This window comes from Anopheles stephensi, chromosome X, assembly GCF_013141755.1.
Source record: "Anopheles stephensi strain Indian chromosome X, UCI_ANSTEP_V1.0, whole genome shotgun sequence".
Lineage (NCBI taxonomy): Eukaryota > Metazoa > Arthropoda > Insecta > Diptera > Culicidae > Anopheles > Anopheles stephensi.
Window position 1 is genome coordinate 1,080,259 of NC_050201.1, and position 14,082 is coordinate 1,094,340.

At 44.1% G+C, this 14,082-nt stretch overlaps 2 protein-coding genes across 8 annotated transcripts in view; one reads left to right on the top strand and one right to left on the bottom strand.

The window, feature by feature from the left end:
- The first annotated feature begins 348 nt into the window (after positions 1-348).
- On the top strand, positions 349-4,578 carry LOC118502713 (serine/threonine-protein kinase PKH1-like). Of its 3 annotated transcripts, none has more exons than XM_036035276.1 (5): positions 349-519; positions 596-785; positions 880-1,187; positions 1,442-2,031; positions 2,133-4,578. In XM_036035276.1, exons 3-5 carry the CDS (start codon positions 910-912, stop codon positions 3,092-3,094), a joined length of 1,830 nt encoding a protein of 609 aa, XP_035891169.1. In that variant the 5' UTR covers positions 349-519; positions 596-785; positions 880-909; the 3' UTR covers positions 3,095-4,578. The 3 variants fall into 3 exon arrangements, with proteins under 3 accessions (XP_035891169.1, XP_035891161.1, XP_035891178.1); XM_036035268.1 differs by having other exon boundaries at positions 359-519; positions 883-1,187; positions 2,133-3,378; XM_036035285.1 differs by having other exon boundaries at positions 362-519; positions 621-785; positions 883-1,187; positions 2,133-3,362.
- Positions 4,579-5,312: 734 nt separating this feature from the next.
- LOC118502696 overlaps positions 5,313-14,082 on the bottom strand; it is a 69,267-nt gene continuing 60,497 nt past the window's right edge. For all 5 annotated transcript variants that reach the window (XM_036035229.1, XM_036035238.1, XM_036035219.1 and 2 more), the window contains one exon: positions 5,313-9,716. In XM_036035229.1, the coding sequence (XP_035891122.1) occupies positions 8,454-9,716 (1,263 nt within the window). In that variant the 3' untranslated portion in view covers positions 5,313-8,453. The remainder of the gene's footprint in view (positions 9,717-14,082) is intronic.

A 14,082-nucleotide genomic window follows, 5' to 3' on the forward strand; every position in this document is an offset into this window, starting at 1 on the left:
CGTAATTTATTCACCCATAAAATCTACTTTATTTTACGAAAAAAATCGTCTTTTGTTCGTATACGATTCACTTCAACTATTGGTTATACTGGTGAAACTGAACTGCCAAAAACGCACTGCGAATTAAAATCATTTCGAAATGTTTTGTATCTTTACGCTCATTGGTTTTTAGTTACATCAACAATTCTTCCACACTCTGTTGCACATGCTGCTGGTAATTTGTTTCATTTAATTTCCTACCAGGCTTCACAAACATTTTGTGAAATTTCCGTTAATATAAAAAAACTAATTTCCAACACACGCAAGGCTTTTGTACCGGACGTAGCAGACCACCACCTAAGCGCTGTCAAACGGGAGCGTTCATAATAAACCGGCGCCAAAAGCATCATTCCGCCTATAGGGACTTTTCCGTGCTACTTTGGTTACAGAAGAAACTGTGCGTCGGATGTGTTAGCCGTGTTTTAGCGGAGTTCATCGGTGTTCACTGTACTGTGGTGTGCTTCCGTCTTGCAGTTCGAGGTAAGGCAACTAAATCATTGCATTTGTCGCTGTAGGCATCTGTAGCATCTCCATTTGCTCGTTCAACATTTACCAGTCCCATTTGCTGTTCGGTGCTGCAGTGTTTGGTTTTCGTTGTGGTTTGTATGCGTGTGCGTGTGTGTGTGAGGAGCATTATTCTGAATTGTCATCAATTTCCGCGGCTGCTAAGTGAGGTTAGCATAGTTTTGGAGGCTCGCGGTGCCCGCCTCATCTAACCTTCCATACATCTGTACGATTTGTTCGAGGTAAGTCAAGCCATCGTTTTGCTGTACAATTTACAAGAATGCATGTTCGTATGTATGGGTAAATGACGCCTTCCCCTATTGCATCCGTTTCAAGCAGGAAACCGGGAAGCCTTGCTTCACCAGAATGGAAATAGGAAGTGAAAACGACCCGCAGGAGGATGCGGCCATCGTGCGCAATCCAATGCACTGCATGGCCCCGCTTTCAGCGGAAAAGTTTGATAAATCGGAGTTTCTGTCCGCCGTTGGTGTGATGGGCGAAATTTATCTGCAGCGCATTAAACGTCCCGCCAAGACTGATTCGACCCGGTCGCCGTGGGGTGTTAAGAATCTGTCCAAACGGCACGACAGCACGGTACCGGTCTTCTACGGGGAGTTGCTCGTGCAGGAAGCTCAAATCATTCGGTAAGTCCACACGACGACCATTGTGGGTCGAGCATCCGTTTTATGGAGCGGGAATATCTGTCCGTGTGTTGGCGGCAGAACACACACGCACACGGCCCCGTTGACAAAATCATCATTCTTTCTCGCTTTGGTAAGGTTTTTCTAGGCCCTTTTATAGAGCGAGAAAGCATTAGGATTTTGTCAACGGGGTCGTTCTTTCGCCGTTCAAACATGGATCACTCTGACATCGTATGCTTTGTTCTACGCCGTTTCAGGAATTTAGATTTCGCATGCATCGCAGGAGCCATGTCATCGGACTGCTTGGATGAATGCAAACGAAACCTGGCAGTCGAGTACTGCAGCGTCGATCTGGCTGCTATTCTCGCACAGCGCTACAAGGACAACCTCGGACCGCTGGAGGCACCGAAAGCGATGAAGGCAGCGTTTAGCATTCTGGGCGCTCTGGACTATCTGCACACAAGCGTGCTCATGCTGCACGGCGATTTGAAGTCGTTCAACGTGCTGGTGGTGGGAGATTTTAAGAATGTTAAAATTTGTGGATTGGGCCCACTGTCCAAGAGCTTGAACCCGGACGGCACCTTGGATACGGATTCAAACGCAGAAAACGATATGGTTGGTGTTGGGCTGTGGTCGGCGCCGGAAGTTTTTGTCAAAAACTCTCCAAACATCTCGTCCAAGGTGGATATCTTCTCGTTTGGCTTAGTCGTGTATGAAATGATGGTATGCATGCCGCCGCACACATTCCCGGGAATCATGGATCTGGTTATTGCTGCCCCGAACGAGTTGATCAAAGTACGCAACTCACAGAAAGGCCAAGATCCGGATTTGATGGACGGAGACGAGGGTATGTACGAATAGTTGACTGCAAACTATTCGCAAACTAACTCGCCACCGCTATCGCAGGTCGTACTATAGCTCCGATTTTTTTTTATTTCGCTTTTACAGACTCACTCAAATCGAAGAAAAAGAAAGATGGCGTATTTTTTGCGCGTAAGCGCTTGCCAGCTCAAAACACGGTTGCTGGGTATGAAGGAGTACGTGCCATGAAAAAGATGAAGTACGATGATGTGATCATCGACCTTGACGCCGAAGAAGAGCCTACCAAGGAAGAACCAACTCCGAAGGAAAATGATTCGGTCGGAAAGGAAAACGAAGGAAATCTTATCCAAAACGACAACAACGCTGATAACGACATCAAGAACGACCAGCAAGCTTTGGGAAAAGACCATGACATAAAGGACCAAGGGCTGGTACTTGCAGCACCCGCAGCTATTCCACAGGCTGTGCATGATGGTAGCAAGGTGGGAAACGAAAACTCAACAGCCAATTCCGCTGTCGCGAACGAAGCTGCTGTAAAAGAAGTGAGCTCCACCGAGTCTTTGCAGAGTAGCGATAGCGTCACCCTCGTAACCGATTCGACCGAATCGATGCTGAAAGTAGAGAGCTCCTCGGATGCACCGCCAAAACGGCCGGAAGATTCGTCGGAAGTGGTCATGGTGATTGACAGCTCGGACGAAGAAAACGATCCGCCCAACAAAGCGTACGAGGTGGACAGTTCGGACAGCGAGATGCACGATGGCTATGGTTCCGACGGTGATGGTGATGACGTGCTGCACTATTCGGATGGGGAAGAATTTGGCGAAACGGACGACGAAGAATACGATGCGGCCGAAGATAATACGTTCGAGAGAGGAAACGAGGAAGATGATTGGGATATCGATGGTAACTTTCTTAACTACGGCTGTCTCGGCACACGCCCACCAATCCCCGCGGAGATAACGTTCGGAAAGGAGTACGACATCCTGATGGAAATGTTTTACGTTTGCACGTACAAAATGTTTGCCTTGCGTCCTAATGCGGCCCAACTCCTGAAGGCACTGCAGGACAACTATCCGGCTCAACCCTAGAAAGAGAGAGACAGAGGGAGCGCCCACATATCCACCTTCAACCCCAATCAACACTACCAACATTCAAACACGTTTTCAATTTTTCCTTTTGAATTTGGCCCATCATAATATCATGATGGTATAGTTATTTCATTTTAGTTAACCGGTCCTGGCTGCCGGTTTTTTGTTTTGTTTTTTTTTTCTCTCTGACGAATTCTATGGCCATGTACAAACACGGTTCGAGTTTAGGTCGCCCACATTTCAGCGATTGAAAATATAATACCGAATATTTATCTTGATTAGAGGAAGCACATGCCATTTGGTATTTTGATCGGTAATAGCGCTAGGGAATCTAGCTTGTACATATATATATCTTATTTATTAAACTTGTATGGAAACAAATAATGACCGTTCGGAAGGAAAAGGGACTGGATGGTCGTTTTAATAGGACTTACCATCACTCTAAGGTTTTATGGTAGAGCGTTGGTTACACCATGACGAACGGCTAGCGATAACCTTACAGCGCGCTCTACCTTCGCAACTGTTCGATCTCAGTGAGACGCTAACTTCACTACATTACACCTATTAACACTGTATCGCTCCTATTTCATTGCTTTGTGTGCGAATGTTAATTCTGCAAGCGATCGTTATTTGTAGCAGTGTCGTGATAGCAATTAGCCACCTTTCGAATCGTAATCGCATATGGGACTGCTACAAATAACCTGGCAGAATGGCTTTTGCACATGGAAAAAAAGGAAATAGTACTGCATTCAGTGTCTGTAAAGCCAAAATATAGTTTTGCTTAGCAAAAAACATTGTTGCGAAGGTAAATCCGTTCAGCAAAAACCATCTTGTAGGGCTCCGTTAGGCATCGCAGACCGTCGCATGTATGTAAAAAGCTTTAAACTGAAAAAACCAGTAAGGGACAACGTCGACGAAAATGAGCACTCCATCCTCAATGATCGTTGACTTTAAACAACACACACACTTGAACCTTACTGAGTACAAGGAAACAGCTAACTGGATCTGGTTGTAAATTGAGAGCGCGATAGTAACACGATTGTACGGTATGGGAAGCGTAAACCAACACGCGAATAAGACGCGTGAAATTGTCGCGTCTGTGAGTAATTCTTACCGTAAAAAAACAAAAAAACACTGTCGCTACTTTTATGTTCAACCAGCACCAGCGTATAGGGATTGAAATGCATGAACTACTTAAGGAGGAAGCTTAAATTCATATAACACTGCGTAGAGAGTTGTATGATCTTTTAGGCGAAGAAAGATAGATTATTTATAACTGCGAAACAAAGAGTAAAGGAAGAGCTGTATCTACAATGGTTTACAGGTTGGGCAGAGTTCAGCTTTGCTCAGAGCATTTAAAATTGTAAACTTGACGTTTGGTGTGTTTCGTAGTTGAGGCAAATAGAAGTTTAGTTAAGAGCGAGAGAGGATTATTGAACAAATATACAGCATCTGACTTTCGCCGAACGGAAGTCACAAACCGATTTTATGGCTTACAGTTAATTTAAAGCTCTTTTCTAGTGATAGGACGTTCTAACTGATTATAGAGCAGAACCAATCAATCAATCAGCCAGCCAGCCAATCAACCATCTATCAACCACCTGATTGTGCGTTGTAAGTATCTCAAGGCGGTCCGGTAGCCGAGGCAACAGTGGCGCCGAACTTCACACGGCGGCAGCACCGGAGTTCGAATCCCAATGCACACCGCTTCCCCGTACGTCGGGCTTGACTGACTTCAAGAAATGGCAGGGCAAGGAAGAAGAAGAACTGTATGTGGGCGTGTTTAGTGAATTTATTATTAAACTTTCTCTTCCATTCGTCATCTAAAATTGCTTATCGTATCGCAGGCTATATCTTCATCGTGCTCTGATTTGCTCCGCTTGCTGTATCTTTTTGGATGATGTTGGCTATGGGATTTTTCTCGTACGGTTGCGAGAGCAGAAAGCAAATAGGCTTATCCCAACCGAGGGTTGAATCGTACAACCACGCACGGAAGTCCTCCAGACACAGGACGCTCACATTTCACCTCGAGAAACAGATTCAGCTTCACCAAACGATGACGCGAGATTCAGAAGCCCGTAAGATGCCCCTCGACACCGGATGAAGAGTTTCTCGTGTGATGGGAGACCGAAGAGAATGATGGGTGAGCAATCTCAACCTAACAACCGGTCATCATGAAGCTGAACCAAAAAGAAAAATTAAAAAAAGCCCACACTAATGCTTTAACTTTGCCATGCAAACCACTATTTACTTCAATTTTGCCAACCAAACTAAAACCAAAAACAAAATCATCCATCACTATACCCAACGCGGTACAACAAACAAACAAAAACGAAGCAAGCAAACTAAATTTACCTTACCCCGTTATAGGTATAAATCGTATGAATTTTTGTAATAATTTTATTTTGTTTTGTTTTGTTTTTTTTTTATTTACGACTTTCGCTCTTTTCAATGCTTTTTCGATTTAATTCTTTGAAATACACAACTGTAATTTGAAATTTTCAAATATATAACTAGCATTTTTCAACATGGATGCAGGGGGATTAGCAGCGTTCGTCGTCCTCTCTTCCATTCCCCCCCGCCCTCCCATTCCTGATCGTCTCGCCATACCATCGATCAGTTTGAGAAGGAAATCCTCTTCGGCTTTTCTACACTATCCCCCGTCTTGCTCCGCGCCCATCCGTCTATTAATCACTTCCGTCCATTCTGGAGGTTCTGCCCATTGTAGTTCCGCAAGTAGGTTCCCGTTGTATTAATTATAATAATTATAATAATCATTCGTCTGACGATCGTGTAAACCCCACTATCTCACGCACCACACCCTGGGATGATGTGTGGCCGCTCGATGATGAGCCCCGCGCCGCTAGTCACAATAATAATAATTCATACAATAATAATAATAATAATAATAATTCGCAATAGCAGTTACTAGTAGTAGTAATAATAATCATAATCCGTAATCATCATGGATAGTGTAATCATCATCAATTCAGCTTGCCAGTTTATCGTCCCCCAAATATTACACTCTTGCCAAAAACCGACACACACCACCATTGCTTAAAATGTAACCGTCGCTTTGTTTGCTTGAATTCCCTTTTACCACGCAACCAGGCGTCGGTGGCGTACCTAAAGTTCTACGGAAGGAGTTTGCAAACGGGGGAGAGCGACCGCTGTAGTAGATAGTGTAATAGGATGGTTGTGTAGTTGTAGTAGTTAGTTATTAGCAGTAGTAATAGTAGTCGCAGCGGTAGTAGTTGCGCTGCACATTATCCTTAAGCCTCAAGTTGTTGCAACTATCGTATGCTACTACCTTCTCTCCCCCTCTCTCTATCTCTCTTTGTTTCGGTTGATTAGATATATTTTTCGCATTCACTAATGAGTTACATGAATTATTCAGCCTGCTTTCGTTCCATTAAAAAAAAAAACGACTTCTAACGCATTCGCAGGGTCTCCAGGGTCCCATGACTACCACCACTGCTCCAAGCTCCAAACATTCCATAACCTATTCTTCCTATTGCTCCGTTGGTTGCGAGAAAAGATCGACTTGTATAAATCTATTTACAGTGCGGAAACCTAATGTGGGGATGTGTCCTGATTCTTACTATAGCATCTTGCGTGTCTGTACGCCAGGGATTACCGATCATATGGTATAACCATCTTTTTTTGTTGTTGTGTGTCCTGTAATGCTCTCCATTCCAATCTCCAGTTTTGCTATATCACGTGCGTTTTTGCTGACCTTGCCCGTATTTATATATAATTCTACATTAAGATCTTCTTTACCCGCTTATTCGGCACATACTGCACCTCTGCGCTTCTCTGTTTGTTCTTCACATTATCAGTAGCCATTTTGTTTTCTGTCCCTTAACAAACCTTATTTAGCCCCCTTTACTGTTAACACGCAGGCATACAATAGGTTAATTGGTTTTATTTAGAGAGAAAGGATCCTTTTTTAACCGGGTTATCGTAATAAATTTCTAATCGCATCTCTCTCTCTCTCTCTCTCTATCCGCGCTCCCGTCTTGGACATCCTGTCGTAACAATTTTGCTGCTTCCCTATTGAAACTATTCCCGAGTGACGGTACGCTTATCTAAGGCAACGAAACATTCGTAGGGCAATTTTTTTTGCATGATATGTGGAGGGTGCGTTAAAGAAAAAAATAAATCACCAACAACCCCAGGAAAAGCACACACACAGACACACAGTAATTTTCAAAACACGATAATACTTGATGTATTTCACGCTCCATCCACTGGTCTACCCGTTCGGCTTGTTTTAACACGCTGACAGCGGAAGAAACATAGGTTCGGGCAATGTTAGACCGGCCAATTCAATAATATCCTTCCAGCGGAGCAATTAATTCGAAAAGAGATCATATTTGCAGCACGGAGTTTCCACAAAAAAAAAATCTCAGCACATTTGAGGCTAACTGTGTTTCACTCGAGCAGAAATAATTGAAACATTTGTCTTTAAAAGATTCTTCGTTGCTTTAACCCATCGACATCGACTGACCAACGTTTGCCTTCAAGCGTTCCATACAGCCCGAAATAGGGAATTAATATCGATCCAAAAACTCTGGAATGTGTATACTACCGTCGCATCATGCGGATCCTTTGGAGGACCACTTTCGGTTCGTTTTAGGATTATTTTTTAAAATTATGTGAGTGTATTATGCTGTAATTGTACATAGGAAACAATGGGATGGGATCGGCCAAAGGGACATCTGATGAGCTGTAGTATACGGTTGAATCTGGAAATACTGGCTCTACCAAAGCTTCAAGGGGCAAATAACAGAAGGTATCACACGACAGGGAGCAAACGGCAACATTACTTGCCTTCAAAGCATCCTTGTGTTAAGCCGTTACTCTCATCAATTCTCCTTAGTAGGTAATTCTAGCCGCATCACTTGAGGGGTTGACTCTTCACATGTTACTATGTCCTTGTTTCAGTCATACTTATATCCTGCCAAAATTCCAAAGCTATAACAAACTGCGCGTCTCTAGTCTCTGGGTTCGTGTACATATGTGTGTGTGTTTGTTGAAGGATGCGATGCAACAGAAGGAATAACAGCACACAGCGCTGACTAGATTGTGCAGAACACATAACTAACCCCTCAAACATGAAACATGTCAGAGCATGTCCATCTACAAACGAAATAACGCCTTAACGAAGAATCACTGAGCCGAGTACCGAGAAGCAGGAAAACCCGTAGTGTTGGGGCCGCTACCAAACAATACTAATATTCGAAGAGACACCCCAGAAGCTGCTTCCGCTCTGGACCCCCCGCTTTCTTTTCGGAACAATACTGATAAAAGAAACATCCTTTCCAGATGTCTCACAGGACACACGCCGCTACTACTGCTACTCAATTGCAATCGACCACAGCAACCGTTTCCGATCGAGCGACGTTAACTCGGCCAACGCTTCACCGCCCGCCGAATCATTGTAGCTGCCAATGTCGCCACCCATTTCTTCCTGCTCCTTGCCGGTGTCCGTTGCCGGCGGAACCAGACAGGTACTGGCGGCATCAATACTGTCGTAAAAATCGCAAACCCCGTCGGATGAATTGCGTGCGGTGGCGGTGGTGCAGGTGGTGGAGGACGATACCTGGGACGGTGCGTGCCGGGAAGATGATGACTGGTCCGGTGGATGTTCCGCCCGATTCACCTTAAACTCGAACAACTCGTCGCCGAGCGTGTGCTGCTGGGGACAGTACAGCAGACAACTTTGACGATCGTCCGCTTCGCTACCGGCTTCCGACGTAATGTTACTGCTGAGCGCTAGACTTCCTCCGGACGTTGTTGTGGTGGTTACCGTTGTTGCCGACTTAGCGGTCGTAACGGTGGTAATCGTGATGCTGCTCTCACCCTCCACACTAGCCGCCCGTGTTCTGTCTGGTCGGCGCTGATGAGCGCATGCATTACCCGTACCGCCACCGAACAGTTGCTCCCAGGTTTTCAGTATGTTTGGATTCACCTTACCGACGAGTCGGCAGCTGAGTCCGTCATCTTGCTGCTCCTTGATCGACTGGAATGCATTCATCTTCGGTCGTGGCACTATTAACGATTCCTGCCCAGCATTCTTCTCCGCGCCACCATCGTCCAGCTGCTCCACCTGCACACCACCATCACCACCACGCTCCTCCTCCTCATCATCCTCCGAGGCGTCCATCAGCAGGATCGGATGTTTGTACGCGAGCTCATCAATCTGCCGCTGCTTCTGATCCTGCTGTACGAGTAAATGCTGACGGTCCGAGGCCATGTGAAAGATGGGCGGCGGTACCGGTGGCTGCTGGAACGTGCTGGCGGCCCGATTCTTTGCCGCTAGATATTCGGCTATCAGATCCCGTGGCCCACCAGCATTATCACACAGCGCTGAGGTAGAGCACGATGGACGTACGGTGTTGTTGCTGCTGTTGTTTGCCTTCTCCGTGACGGTTCCGGTGGCCGTTTGTGACCGCACCCGGCCGACCGCCTTCAGCGAGGTCGCGTACGCGTCCGGTGAGGGCGCAATGCCTGGAAGGGGCGGTGGTGACACGATGCCCACTGCCGGTGGATGATGGTCCGGGACGGTCAGCGGTGCCAGTGTTGGTTTCGCCAATCGGAATGTGTTGTTTCTTCGAGCCTGTCGGGTGTTCCGGTGGGTACAAGGTGCACAAGGATGGGTGTGAGGCGAATGGAGAGAATGCGCGGGGAAGAAAAGAGAAAGAGAAGGAAAGGAAAAGCGAAAAGACAGAATAATGAGTCACTCTATATTGTTCAGAGCCCGTTGCAGGTGGTTATTATAATCAAATGTTTGCTTATTAAAAATTATTGCAAAATAAAAGGATCTTGTTGAAGGTGGATGGTGCAGGGATGAGGTAATGCTTTTGTTCTCTCTCTCTCTCTCGCTCTCTTTCTTTCTCTCTCTATACAATATGTTTGCTTGCTTTGTTTGCTACTTTATATGTCCATGAGTAGGCAGACCTAATAGAAGAGTGTACTGCCTATTTACCGTGGAAGAGTGAACCAATAGAAAACCGAACAAGCAATAGGTAAGTACAAAAAGGAGCAAGCTGAAGAGTGTAAGTTTGTGTGTGTGAGTAAGGTGTTGGTGTGTATGTGCGGCTCTCCAACTCCATTGTGCGTTATTGATTATGGGTGATCGTGAAATATGGTGTAGATGATGTCGTTAGCCATGTCGGGTTATTAACAACCAATACAAGAGTTAACATTTAGTTTTAGCAATAGCTTATGCTTCTTTCCTCCCAAAACTTCCCAAAAATGTTGATCATGGTATGTACCTACGCCACAATTTCTTATCTTGAGTTATATCCTTTCCCCAACGAAAGTCCTAGCACAAGGGCGCGTAGCCATGCTGTCCTTTCTCCTTTGGATTAAAACAAATGCATGCAAACACACACAGAAACACGCACACAACTAGCAGGTAGCAGATATCTCTTTACACACCTGTGACTAATCACAGACCTAAATCTATGCCAACTTTGCTACCACCCTACCACAAAGCCTAACGAGGAGATCACGACTCTACTGGCCTAGCGATCGGACACATCCGTCTGGAGCAATATATGGAGCGTTAGGGTACACGTCTACCACGAAGTTAGTTGGTCGGAAGGAAGAGGGAATTCGTACGTCAAAAGCACACAGCACAACAAACAATACAGCGGATAGATTTTTTCTCTTTTTACTGAGTACAATTTCAAAAGACTTGTAGCAAAAATATATAAGGATAAGAAACACACACAAAAGTATACAAACATAAAATAAAACAGAAATAAATCATAAGAAATTAATAGAAATAATTAGAATAAACAAAGAGTTTGTTATACTAACGTTTGATAAGGATGAGCAATTCAGATGGTACTAAGATATTGATCCTAACAGTGGTGAAAAATTAAAAGACGCATCGAAAACTAAATGAGTGGTATGTAGAACACTTGCACATACACATACACACACACACATGGTTTCTCAACCGCACACACACAGCATTCACAAGGATCACCAGTCATACCAACGGAACAGTAACAGAGACGTACGCTAGTGAGGGAAAGGATATTGGACGAAAAGTGAGAATGGAGGTTGTGATGTTCAGGGTTTGTAGTTGGTATCTATATAGACCTATATAAGACCGTCTTGCTCTGTGCGTTAATGACTTTAACGGAATTTAAACTTTAAAAAACCGGTTCATCTGGCCCTCTACGTTAAGGTGAATATGTTTAAGCATTGAAAAAAACATTTACATGACTTAATGAAGAGTCCGGTATTGTGTCCTTGTGTTCTTGATGGTTTCTTGATGGATCTTGATGCACCTAATTTATCACACATTAGCTTTTCTTACTACCATAACAATTACTATCAACCTTTCGACTATGTATCAATGACCCATTTATCCTACAAGCTCCTACTGCTTTACTTAGTTTTATGATTATACTCCCGATTTGCTTGAAGTTAAGGGTGTACGGTAATGTTCGATACTTGTTACTATATCGCGCTATCGATGACCCATTAGGTAAAGCCGCAGACGTGAGGGAATGAGATGATTCGAAGCACTACAATACTAGCTACCATTTACATGTGAAGTTAGATGGGGACAGCAAAAAAGTCATAATGATTACCCAAAGGTGTTTCGGCACACCATGGTGTGCCAGTAGATTCTAAAGAGCTCGCTACCGGGCACAATCTCAAGACACGTGTTCGTAACAGATAAAGCTAGTATGGAAATGGATAACTAAACCAAGATGACTACTAGTACAAAGCCAGCAATGAAATGATCAGCAAGCGCTTCCGATACGCGTGAATCGTGGAATAAAAACATGGGAACATGAAGAAAATTTAAATCGATAATAGAAAAAAATGTACGTCAGAAAGCAAAAGTGAATATCCAGTGAAATGTATGAAAAAGGTGATTATGATAATGAAATGGAATGAAACCAGATCGGAAAATGGTGAAAGTATGCATTTACTCTAACAACTCCTGTACACCGATTGCAAAAAAGGAAAGAAATAGAAAAAAGTAGTGAAGATATTTATAAAAATAACGAGAGAGAGCGAGAGAAGGAGGGATGTACACAAGTAGAGAATATGTATAAGAGAATGGATAAATACAGAACTGGAGTGGATGGGTAGAGAAATATTATCGTGATAGAACAGGTGAGGTGGTGAGGTGGATTGAATGAAGGAACAGAATTTAATTTAAAAAAAACGACAACAAAACTAAACGAAACAATAACAAAAATAACAGGACTTACGAAACGAGAAGAAACAGGTAGGTACCACACGCGCTAGAGTAGCAGTAGTAGTAGTGGTTGTTGTGGTAGTAGCACTAGTAGAAGTAGTGGTAGTAGTAGTAGTGGTAGTAGTGGGTAGTAAAAAAGGTAGTGGTAGTAGTGAGGCAGTTGACGAGCAGTTTGTGAAGTTTGCCGGACATCCGCAGGACTGAAACTGGATCGTTGCCCACAAACGTCACATCCTTGCGATCGTGCTGATCAGTCCGGTTGTAGTGTCAGGGTAGGCATCGGTCACTCCGCTGGGTTGATTTGAGTTGGACCACTACTGTATGCCATTGCCATCCATCCACCTATTCGTCCTAGGTGTGTGTGTGTGTGCGTTATCTGTTCTCTAGAACATCCTTTACGCTGTATCCACACATCCAACATCCGAAGCTTTACGCAGATGACCAGTTGTACGATTTGACTTCCTGCTTTTGAGGATCGATTGTTTAAGGCATAGGTATGCCGCGGTGTCCTAACCGTAGTATTACACTTCCAACGAGATACCACCATATCTCCATACAGTAGCAGCACCTTATCTTACTTCAGATATTCTTTCATTCGTGATGTATCGCTTTGCTAATTCGCTTTTCTGTAGACGCGCACAGTCGTCGGGGGTTGTGATGGCTGTGGCAGCAGGGGAGGGGACCATCTATCGGAGTACTTCGGTTATGCCTGCTCATCGCAACTCAGTACTCAGTAAACATTTGGAGTATTAGAAGGATCAACACATAACATAGGCAGGCTCAGTAAAAAAAAAAACATGCGCTTAATGACATAACGCCTCATACACGCCACACAAAAAAACAGGATAAGGTGAAACGACAGAAACTATCCTCAATACACGCTGAGATACGCACACCCGTACACCATCATTCATTTACCCACACACACACACACAAACGGACACACATAATCTTGCATTTCAACGGATAGAGGCACAAAAGAGAAAGGAGAGGTAGAAGTTTAACATTTTTGATGCAAGTTAAATCAGAGAACACATCAACTCAATTTCCAGATGACCCCACGAGATACAACCACCTATATGCGCGTTGTCGTAGGGAGAGCGTGTCAAAACTGAAATAAAAAAATACCAAAATCTTGAAACAAATACAAAGGATTTTTTTTATATTATTTAATGCTTATCGTTATGAAGCCGACGGTTCAATTCACACAAAACCTACGCAGTAATGTTCGGCTACGTTGGTGAACCGATATACTAGGTTCCAGACTTTTACGCGAGATACGCCCGCTAGGATCGTTTCGTATGGAAGACGTATCTCGGGGGTCAACCGTGCAATGCAATACTAGAATGATAAAACAAACAAAGGAACGTGCATCGAAATTTTAACGGGGCTTTTAACTTTATCAACGAAAACACACAACAGCAAAACCGAGAAGAAAAAAACGTAAGAGATTGTCCTGTTGCTTCTCTTCCGGGGGGTTTTTTTTGGCACGCCAAAACCACGTTTGCGTAAGTGTGTGTGTGAGAGTGTCTGTGTGTTTTGTTTCTCTAACTATCCCTATCTGCATCACCTCAGTTGAAGGTGTTTGGATTGACCAAGGTAGACTATTTTCAAACCCGAGTAGGCAGCATTGTAAACCTTACGGCGTGACAAGGTCCCTAGACTGGTGATGCTTTTTTGTGGATAGACAAATTCTGTATAGATACGATACGACGTGGAATGTTCGATTAAACTAATGAAGATAGCAGCTATC